At 41.5% G+C, this 12,096-nt stretch overlaps 1 protein-coding gene across 6 annotated transcripts in view; it reads left to right on the forward strand.

The window, feature by feature from the left end:
* Nucleotides 1-12,096, forward strand: part of SLC43A3 (solute carrier family 43 member 3) — a 137,280-nt gene that overhangs the window by 85,430 nt on the left and 39,754 nt on the right. For all 6 annotated transcript variants that reach the window (XM_073588213.1, XM_073588210.1, XM_073588211.1 and 3 more), the window contains one exon: nucleotides 10,899-11,028. In XM_073588213.1, the coding sequence (XP_073444314.1) occupies nucleotides 10,899-11,028 (130 nt within the window). The remainder of the gene's footprint in view (nucleotides 1-10,898; nucleotides 11,029-12,096) is intronic.

Below are 12,096 nucleotides of genomic sequence, written 5' to 3' on the forward strand. Positions count from 1 at the left end.
GGCTGTCATTGATCATGGCTTTGAAGGTGTTCTGTACTCTTGCATATCAATACAAATGCTGATTTCTCTGTAATGGAGAAACAGACTGGTCATGTAAGGTAACATAGTAACATAGTAAGTAAGGCCAAAAAAAGACATTAGTCCATCCAGTTCAGCCTATAAAATTCTGTCAGAATAAATCCCCAGATCTACGTCCTTCTAAAGAACCTAACAATAACTGTAAGATACAATATTGTTACGCTACAGGAAGACATCCAGGCCTCTCTTGAACCCTTCGACTGAGTTCGCCATCACCACCTCCTCAGGCAGGGAATTCCAGATTCTCACTGCCCTAACTGTAAAGAATCCTCTTCTATGTTGGTGGAAAAACCTTTTCTCCTCCAGATGCAGAGAATACCCCCTTGTGACCGTCACCTTCCTTGGTATAAACAGATCCTCGGAGAGATATTTGTATTGTCCCCTTATATACTTATACATGGTTATTAGATCGCCCCTCAGTCGTCTTTTTTCTAGACTAAATAATCCTAATTTTGCTAATCTCTCTGGGTATTGTAGTTCCCCCATCCCCTTTATTAATTTTGTTGCCCTCCTTTGTACCCGCTCTAGTTCCATTATATCCTCCTGAGCACCGGTGCCCAAAACTGTACACAGTACTCCATGTGTGGTCTAACCAGAGATTTGTACAGAGGCAGTATAATGCTCTCATCATGTGTATCCAGACCTCTTTCAATGCACCCCATGATCCTGTTTGCCTTGGCAAGGTATTGCTGGACTTATTTTTGAAAGATCTATATGCGCATATAAATGTGAAATTCTCCTGATAGATTCCCTTTAAGGCCTCCTCTTATTCCAAATACACTTTTAACAATTACTGCAGTTGAAGGTAATTCATCTATTGCTGCAAGTTGAGTGCTTGTTGGTTGTGGTGTTTCCCAGTAAAATCATCTGTTGGCTTGGATGTGGAAGGAGGCATCCTGAACGATATTAAAACCTTTAAAATCTGTGGACACCTAAATATCATAGTGGTTACCTTCAGTGAATAATAAAATTGCAATCGACCACAATACTTTAATTCATTTTCAGATCCCCTGATTAGCTCAAATTTTCAAAACTATCTCTTGTTTGGACATCCCTCTCAGTAATATAGGCTGGATGTAAGGTATTTATCTATCAAGGGTGCTGAGATTTTGAGTATTTCATCTATCAGCACACCTACTATTCTGCACTTATTTCCTCTCCATGTACTTTTTTTTCTACAATCTTTTATTTCTACCCTCCTAAATATATTTTCTCCTCTTTCCTTGCTGTGGATGGCTATGTACAATCTCTCCTGCTATGTCTAACACTGAAAAAAAAGAGAAGGGAGCAAAGAGCTGGAAAACCAATTTTTCAATAGTATCCAGCTAGATAAAGGACTTACAGATGCATGAAGTAGCAAAATGCTACAGTGTTTTAATAAAGATTATTTAAAAAGTGACTTACATTAGATGAGAAAAATCCATATTTAAGAAAAACCCACATGCGTTTTTAGTGCGTTTCCGCAGCAGAAACACGTAAAAAAGCATGTAAATATGTCAGTGAACTTCAGTGAAATCAAAATGCAAGGAAGTTTAAAAAAACAAGGCAACTTTATTAAAAGAATGACACACCAAACAGAGGCAAAAACCACATTGTCAAAGACGCGATAAAAACGCGTTTTAGCAACCTAATTTAATTAATAGGTGCAGAAATGGTACAGAAATTTTGCAACATCAAAAACTCACCAAAAGCTCATGGTGGGAACACAGCTTAAATGTTCTAATTTCAAAATTAAATCTACAGTGCTGAGCAAAACACAACAAGAAAACAGATTTGCAAAAATACTCTGCAGTAATATATATGACAGTAATCAGCAAGTGCTGGATAACAAATACAGGCTATTTAGTCGATATGTATACCAAGCTGCTTCACCGCGTCAAGGTAACCCGTATCGAAGCAGTCCCTAGCTAATGTATTTAAAACCTGAACATCTGAACAGTGTCTAAAATGAACAGGATTTGGACAGGCGCTTCTTAGTATAGGCTTGTGGTGCAAGACAGCTCTTTATGTGCATGTCACACAAGAGAGGGGTGGGGTCTCTCAAACCATGCTAAACAAGGAAAAAACGGATTAAAAACACATGTGACATGCACAAATATGAACAAGTCGGTAAGACAACGTTCACACCACCCACTAACTGAGACACAACAAGAAAACAGATTTGCAAAAATATTCTGCAGTAAAATATATGACAGTAATCAGCAAGTGCTGGATAACAAATACAGGGTATTTAGTTGATACTTTTTTTGCAAAAAAATGTATACCAAGCTGCTTCACCGCGTCAAGGTAACCCGGATCGAAGCAGTCCCTATCTAATGTATTTAAAGCCTGAACATCTGAACAGTGTCTAAAATGAACAGGATTCGGACAGGCGCTTCTTAGTATGGGCTTGTGATGCAAGACAGCTCTTTTGTTCATGCCACACAAGAGAGGGGTGAGGTCTCTCAAAACCATGCTAAACAAGGAAAAAACGGATTAAAAACACATGTGACATGCACAAATATGAACAAGTCGGTAAGACAACGTTCACACCACCCACTAACTGAGACACAACAAGAAAACAGATTTGCAAAAATACTCTGCAGTAAAATATATGACAGTAATCAGCAAGTGCTGGATAACAAATACAGGGAATTTAGTCGATACTTTTTTTCCAAAAAAATGTATACCAAGCTGCTTCACTGCATCAAGGTAACCCGTATCGAAGCAATCCCTATCCTGAGCAAAACGTTTAGGCAGGTTTGGAAAAATGCTGCGAAGTAAGAATGCTTTAAAAAGAAAATAGAAATGTTAAACGTTTATTTTTATCATTTAGGAAAATACAAGGAGAATCAAATCAAATCAATATTTGGTGTGATCATACTTTATCCTCAAAAGCATTTTTTGAAAGGATCTCATTTAACAATGTAATTTATATATACTAAAGTTTGAAAAATACCTTATTTTGCAAAAAGCAGGATATAAAAAGTACACATTTGGTATTGCAACAAAACCCAGAGCACAAACAAATGCTGCTTCAAAACAGAACAGAATGTCCCTTAAAAAACATTCGTTTTATTGAAGAAATATAAAATACCGTATATACTCATGTATAAGCCGAGATTTTCAGCACATTTTTTTGTGCTGAAAATGCCCTCTCAGCTTATAGTCATGGCCAAAAGTATTGACACCCCTGCAATTCTGTCAGATAATACTCAGTTTCTTCCTGAAAATGATTGCAAACACAAATTCTTTGGTATTATTATCTTCATTTAATTTGTCTTAAATGAAAAAACACAAAAAGAATTGTCCTAAAGCCAAATTGGATATAATTCCACACCAAACATAAAAAAGAGGGTGGACAAAAGTATTGGCACTGTTCGAAAAATCATGTGATGCTTCTCTAATTTGTGTAATTAACAGCACCTATAACTTACCTGTGGCACCTAACAGGTGTTGGCAATAACTAAATCACACTTGCAACCAGTTGACATGGATTAAAGTTGACTCAACCTCTGTCCTGTGTCCTTGTGTGTACCACATTGAGCATGGAGAAAAGAAAGAAGACCAAAGAACTGTCTGAGGACTTGAGAAACCAAATTGTGAGGAAGCATGAGCAATCTCAAGGCTACAAGTCCATCTCCAAAGACCTGAATGTTCCTGTGTCTACCGTGCGCAGTGTCATCAAGAAGTGTAAAGCCCATGGCACTGTGGCTAACCTCCCTAGATGTGGACGGAAAAGAAAAATTCACAAGAGATTTCAACGCAAGATTGTGCGGATGTTGGATAAAGAACCTCGACTAACATCCAAACAAATTCAATCTGCCCTGCAGTCCGAGGGTACAACAGTGTCAACCCGTACTATCCGTCGGCGTCTGAATGAAAAGGGACTGTATGGTAGGAGACCCAGGAAGACCCCACTTCTTACCCCGAGACATAAAAAAGCCAGGCTGGAGTTTGCCAAAACTTACCTGAAAAAGCCTAAAACATTTTGGAAGAATGTTCTCTGGTCAGATGAGACAAAAGTAGAGCTTTTAGGGCAAAAGCATCAACATAGAGTTTACAGGAGAAAAAAGAGGCAGTCAAAGAAAAGTACACGGTCCCTACAGTCAAACATGGCGGAGGTTCCCTGATGTTTTGGGGTTGCTTTGCTGCCTCTGGCACTGGACTGCTTGACCGTGTGCATGGCATTATGAAGTCAGAAGACTACCAACAAATTTTGCAGCATAATTTAGGGCCCAGTGTGAGAAAGCTGGGTCTACCTCAGAGGTCATGGGTCTTCCAGCAGGACAATAACACAAAACACACTTCAAAAAGCACTAGAAAATGGTTTGAGAGAAAGCACTGGAGACTTCTAAGGTGGACAGCAGTGACTCCAGACCTGAATCCCATAGAACACCTGTGGAGAGATCTAAAAATGGCAGTTTGGAGAAGGCACCCTTCAAATATCAGGGACCTGGAGTAGTTTGCCAAAGAAGAATGGTCTAAAATTCCAGGAGAGCATTGTAAGAAACTCATTGATGGTTACCGGAAGCGGTTGGTCGCAGTTATTTTGGCTAAAGGTTGTGCAACCAAGTATTAGGCTGAGGGTGCTAATACTTTTGTCCGGCCCATTTTTGGAGTTTTGTGTGAAATGATCAATGTTTTGCTTTTTGCTTCATTCTCTTTAGTGTTTTTTCATTTAAGACAAATTAAATGAAGATAATAATACCAACGAATTTGTGTTTGCAATCATTTTCATGAAGAAACTGAGTATTATCTGACAGAATTGCAGGGGTGTCAATACTTTTGGCCATGACTGTACATGAGACATTGTGCAGAAACAAGCTGGGAGGGGGAGCCGTGGCAGGAGGCGGAGGCTGGTACATCATACTCACCCTCCTATGCAATCGCTGAACGTCCCCTGCATCCTCCATTGTCCCAGGGCTGACAGCTTCTTCCTGCATTGAGCAGTCACATGGTACCACTCATTAAGGTCATGAATATGGACGTGACTCCACTCCCATAGGCGTGGCGTTCATATTCATGAATCTTAATGAGTGGTTCCACGTGACCACTCAATGCAGGAAAAATCTGTCAGCCCTGGAACAACGGAGGATGCAGGGGACGTTCAGCGATTGCAGAGGAGGGTGAGTATGATGGAGCAGGACGGGGGGAGCACGGAGCAGGATGGGGGGTGCACGGAGCAGGACAGGGGGTGCACGGAGGAGGACGGGGGTGCACTGAGGAGGACGGGGGAGCACTGGGGACGGGGGGTGCACAGAGCAGGATGGGGGTGCACTGTGGAGGACAGGGGGTGCACTGAGGAGGACATGAGGCTGAGCCATCCATACTGGGAGGGGGAAGAGCCACACATACCAGGACATGGATGAGAGGACAATTCATGCCCGGCTTATACTCGAGTCAATAAGCTTACCCAGTTTTCCGTGGCAAAATTAGGGGCCTCGGCTTATACTCGGGTCAGCTTATACTTGAGTATATACGGTAGTTAATGCGTTTACAAGGTAACGCTTAGATAGATGGACACATAGGCTTCGCATGATATTTCAGAACAGTAAGGCTCTGTGCACACGTTTGGGATTTGCGGCAAAATTTTTGCTGCAAATCCAGATTTATTGGCAGGAATAACTCTGCATAAAATACACACTTTTTTTTGCATTTTGGACATGCGTATTTTTCTCCACTTAGTATGAGTGAAAATTGCTGCAAAACCGCTGCAAGAACTGACACGCTGCAGAGTTTAATCTGCTAAAATCTGTAACGTGTGCATGAGACTTTAGGCCAGTTTCACACTAGTGTTTGTGTGCGCAGTGTAGGACTGCGTACTTCTTTCCTTAAGATCTGCCTACTTCCGCATGCATCTTGCATACTTATATTTAACACTGTGTATGAAGGGGCATGCATTGTATGCGGATGCGTCCCCGTGAGTCGTTTTGACGTGCTCGCTGAACGCAACAGCAAAGTAAATGAGATTTCAGACTCCCCCGGAGCCCTAAGCAGAGGAGGGAACATGACGGGGGAGAGGCAAACCCATAACGCAAATGCCCTCTGCATAATAATATCTGACCATACATAGTAACATAGTTATTAAGGTTGAAGGAAGACTTTAAGTCCATCTAGTTCAACCCATATCCTATCCTAACTTGCCCTAACATGTTGATCCAGAGGAAGGCAAAAAAAACCCATGTGGCAAACAGTAAGCTTCAGTTTGGGGAAAAAAAATTCCTTCCCGACTCCACATACGGCAATCAGACTAGCTCCCTGGATCAACGCAATATTAAGGAAACTAGTGTATATACCCTGTAATATTATACTTTAATATTATGACCCTAAATATGCCTCCTATGCTATATGGCCTCCACACTGTCTACCATTATGAGCTATGAGCGCCACACCATTCGCCCTTATGAACCACCGCCTATACCATGGCTGTCCACTTTCTAAATTTAAATTACACTTTTTATATCTCCACACTGTCCCCCCATGCTAACCCCTCTCCATATTGTGCCTCTATTTCATGCTGTCCCCTCTCCATATCCATTCTGTGCCCCTTTTCACACTATGCTCTCATGCTGCCCACCACGCTGCCCACCATGCTGCCCTCTTCAAACTGTAACCACTCCTCACGGTATGATATCCACAACAACCCCCACATATATAGTATAGCCCCCCAAAAAATAGTATGATGTCCAAAACAGCCCCCATGTATACTATGATGATTCCCACAACAATGCATACAGTGTTATGGCCCACACAGAACACCCCAAAGAGTAAAACAGTATGATATTCATCACAACCCCCTATCCAGTATGGTCACCACAAATGTCAGTACAATGACCTCCACAGCCTCATATACAGTATGGTCACTACAGTTCCTTATATAGTTTGCTGTCCCCCCTTTACAGCCCCTCATTTCATAGCCCAAATGCACATCTCCTCATTTCATGGCACCCGTACAGCCCCTCATTCCATTGCCCAACACACTGCCTCTCGTTTTCATGCCCCCTGCACAGCCTCTTTTTTTATGGCCCTGCATAGCCCCTTATTTTATTCTCCCCCTCTGCACTGCCCCTCAGTTTATTCCCCCATAGTGAAAAATCCAGGTGTTGCAAGCATGGCTGCATGTCTCTCATCTTCATATTTCGTACTGCTGCACCTATAAAATCATGAACCATAAAATTATCATATTATATCTCACATGATAATTGCTGTAAAAAAAAGCAAAAAGCAATATCATACTTTTTTAACAATTCAAAAAACAAGTTCCCATAATTGCAAAAAAACAATATCTATCTACCAGACAGAATAAAGTTGGAATGTCAAAAACTAATGTCAGAATTGCTGTTGTTTGCCACAACCCAGACAAAAATTGATAAATGTTATACAGTACATTAAAACTGCATTCATGCATTGTGGCTACTGTGCATTTCTTGAAGGAATCCCAGCAGAAATGCAATGCATCATTTTGTTACAATTTTTTAAAAAACGAGGGACTCGTCATGAGGTCACCAGCCAGGACATTTTTATATGGTGCTAATTTTTATGGTCTTCACAAGGGTGTGTTGTTCAGTGTTCTCTGGGGGGTGTCTTTAGGCTGCTTTGCATTGTTACTCTTTTGCCGGTTCCTCCTCCTCTCACCTTCCCCTTACTGTTGGGGATCGGTTCTAGGCCCCCTCCTCTTCTCCTTGTACACTGCCCCTATTGGTCAAACAATCAGTAGATTTGGTTTCCAGTACCATCTCTATGCTGATGACACCCAATTATACGCTTCTTCTCCTGACATCACGCCAGCCTTTCTAGAAAACACTGGCGATTGTCTAAACGCTGTGTCTAATATCATGTCCTCACTATATCTGAAACTGAACCTGTCAAAGACTGAACTCCTGGTGTTTCCTCCCGCTACTAATGCACCTATACCCGACATTGCTATTTCTGTGTGTGGTTCCACTATTACTCCCCAGCAACATGCCCGCTGTCTTGGGGTCATACTTGATTCCGAGCTTTCCTTTGCCCCCCACATTCGATCACTGTCTCGCTCTTGTCATCTGCACCTCAAAAACATTTCTAGAATTCGACCTTTTCTTACTTTTGACTCTGCAAAAACTCTTACTGTTTCTCTTATTCATTCTCGTCTCGACTATTGTAACTCTCTTCTAATCGGTCTCCCTCTTACCAAACTCTCCCCTCTCCAATCTGTCTTGAATGCTGCAGCCAGGATCATATTCCTCACCAATCGTTACACCGATGCCTCTACCTTGTGCCAGTCATTACACTGGCTACCCATCCACTCCAGAATTCAGTATAAACTTATTACCCTCACCCACAAAGCCCTCCATGGCTCAGCACCACCCTACATCTCCTCCCTTGTTTCAGTATACCACCCTACCCGCGCCCTCCGTTCTGCTGATGACCTGAGGTTAGTATCCTCAATAGTCAGAACCTCCCACTCCCGTCTCCAAGACTTTACACGTGCCGCGCCAATTCTTTGGAATGCACTTCCCAGGTCAATACGATTAGTCCCCAATCCCCACAATTTTAAGCGTGTCCTGAAAACGCATTTATTCAGACTGGCCTATCGCCTCAACACATTAACCTAACCTATCCCTGTGTGGCAGAGCCAAAAGTTTTACCATAACCAGGTTCCCAGCATCATGTTCCCACATGCTTTATGCATCCATTAGCCCTCTGTGTCTGTACTGTTACACACTTAACATTATGGCTGGTCCATACAATCAGAGCAACTGTTACCACCCACCTTTCGGGTCTACCTCTTTCCTCATAGACTGTAAGCTTGCGAGCAGGGCCCTCACTCCTCTTGTTATTTGTTATAATCTACTGTATGTGATTATTGTTATGCTGTAATGTCTATTGTCTGTACAAATCCCCTCTGAAATGTAAAGTGCTGCGGAATATGTCGGCGCTATAAAAATAAAATTTATTATTATTATTATTATTATTACTCTGTGAGTAACGACCCCTGGGTAAAAATCATACAAAATAGCACTGAATAAAAGAGCTCATATCTCCAAATGACTGAGCGACTCAGTGCCAATAAAATGAAAGCAAAACCTGGTCACTTTTGACCTGCTGACCAGGCCAAAATGACTGGCCGCCGTTTTGATGAATTCACATGAAGTGAAGTGCAAAACATTCGGATTCTGATTAATCCAATTTTTATGTACGGTAATACCTGAGGCAAATTCAATTCATCTCAAACAAATTTGCTGATCTCTACTGACCGCAACGTGTGGTAATAACCTTCTCCTCTACGTCAAAGTAGTATTTTTTCCTAAGGAAATAATTGTTAGTAATCATAAAAGAAGCCCAACGCATCTCCATTATATTAGCTGGGAAATGTGATGAAATGTCTACAAGTGTAAAACCAATGGAAAACTGTAGGATTCACACATTGTTGACCTAGTCACCTAAATTGGAAAGCAACACTTGCCAAAGCATGTATTATATAAGTATAAGTCTCCAATTTGGTTTTTATATGGTGACAATTGGTGGACAGAAAAATTGTTGTGAAAGGTGCCAGAGACTGTAGTTGGTAGGTGTGCTATCCCTTATGGAAACGGATAGCACATGTACAGTACATAAAATGCGCATCTGTGAATAATGCCGTATTTTAAATAAAGGGTTTGCCCCAAGGGGTTAGTGATAAGTACTAGAGGCATAGCTACTGTAATACGCCATTTTATCTTGGACAGGATCCTTCAATGCAGTGTTAGGGCCCCGTCACACATAGCGATCTCGCTAGCGAGATTGCTGCTGAGTCACTAGTTTTGTGACACAACAGCAATCTCACCAGCGAGATCGTTGTGTGTGACAGCGACCGGCCCCCCTGCCAGGTATCGCTGATCGCTGTAGGAAACCGCTGGACTTTTTTTTGGTCGCTGGTCTCCCGCTGGCCCTCACACATCGCTGCGTGTGACAGGCGGGAGACCAGCGATCTGCTGGTAACTAACGTACACATCGGGTATCCAAGGGACGTGCGTCCCTTAGATACCCGATGTGTACATTAGTTACCAGCGCGCTGATGCAGGTACCTGGTAACTAACGTACACATTGGGTATCTAAGGGATGAACATCCTTTGGATACCCGATGTGTACGTTAGTTACCAGCTCCCTGCATCAGCGCGCTGGTAACTAATGAACACAGTGACGCAGCGCGCTCAGCGTCGCTGTGCTGATCGCTGGTGAAGCTGACTGTGTGACGTGCGTCCCTTAGATACCCGATGTGTACGTTAGTTACCAGCTCCCTGCATCAGCGCGCTGGTAACTAATGTACACATCGGGTATCTAAGGGACGCACGGCCCTTGGATACCCGATGTGTACGTTACTTACCAGCAGATCGCTGGTCTCCTACCTGTCACACGCAGCGATGTGTGAGGGCCAGTGGGAGACCAGCGACAAAAGAAATGTCCAGCGGTTTCCTACAGCAGGGGGGCCGGTCGCTGATTGCTGTCACACACAGTGATCTTGCTGGTGAGACCGCTGTTGTGTCACAAAACTAGTGACTCAGCAGCGATTTCGCTAGCGAGATCGCTATTTGTGACGGGGCCCTTAGTTAGGTCAGTGAATTGATTATTCGCCCTATAGAAGGTCTAGCTATGACTCTTATTTGAGTAAACATTTATTAAAAGCAAAGGATTTATTGCACTGTAGGAATTCTCCGCTTCCCAAAATCTAGGGAGGTATAGATTTTTTCAATAGCAGAACACATCAGAATATTATTACCGGACTCTATATAGATATGCATCAAGTCATACTTAATAGGCAACAGGTCTCCAAAGCATCAAACAAAAAAATAACAAATATATATATATTTTTTTTATAGGTTGCCCTTCACAGGATGAGCAGTTCTCACTAATATTTACAGTGGCAGTTTTCATGAACAGCGCCATGACTTTTGCAGGAGGTTATGTATTTGATCGATATGGAACGGCGGTGACGAGGTTTATTGCCATGTAAGTGAGAACTCAATGACTCGATTTACTCATAGATGAACCTAGACAAAAAAAAACGTCTGTGCCTGTAGCTTTGGCTTCACAGATTATAAATTGTAAATGTGGGAACATCCTAGGCTAATTTTGGCCTCCAGGATAAAGCAGATTTTTTTGTCTTTGCCTTCCCACATTCCTAGAGCCATCTATCTATCTATCAAATGAAAATCAATATGTGCTTTCAGTGCTGAGCACTCCACATTGGACAAGGATGCTGTTCTAATTCAGTGCAAAAGGATCGCTCAACATGTGAATAGTGATTTAAGCAACACTCAAGTGCAGTTCACTTTGTTTCATTGTGGAGACTATTTTATCTATCTATCTATCTATCTATCTATCTATCTATCTATCTATCTATCATCTATCTATCTCATATCTATCTATCTATCTATCTATCTATCTATCATCTATCTATCTCATATCTATCTATCTATCTATCTATCCCATATCTATCTATCTATTATCTATCTCATATCTATCTATCTATCTATCCCATATCTATCTATCTATTATCTATCCCATATCTATCTATCTATTATCTATCTCATATCTATCTATCATCTATCCCATATCTATCTATTTATTTAGGTGCAGTTTATTGGCCCATATGTGACATTTCGGTCCCAAGTGTGGAGAAAGGTCCACACTTGTGACCAAAACGTCGCATATGGGCCAATAAACTGCACCTGGACATTATCCATTGGTGTGCTACCTTCATTTTTTGGGGAATATTGTAAAGGATTGGTACATGCCTGGAGGGTTTTTGCACCTGGTTGTTATTTTTTGTGCTGCTTTTTGCTTTTTCATCTTCTATCTATCTATCTATCTATCTATCTATCTATCTATCTATCTATCTATCTATCTATCTATCTATCTATCTCTCATATCTATCTATCTATCTATCTATCTATCTATCTATCTATCTATCCCATATCTATCTATCTATGTATCTAGTATCTATCTATCTATCTATTATCTATTTATCCCATATCTATCTATCTATCTATCTATCTATCATCTATAATAATAATC

Source organism: Dendrobates tinctorius, unplaced genomic scaffold (assembly GCF_039654945.1).
Source record: "Dendrobates tinctorius isolate UK_male_01 unplaced genomic scaffold, ASM3965494v1 ptg000103l, whole genome shotgun sequence".
In the NCBI taxonomy this organism is placed as follows: domain Eukaryota; kingdom Metazoa; phylum Chordata; class Amphibia; order Anura; family Dendrobatidae; genus Dendrobates; species Dendrobates tinctorius.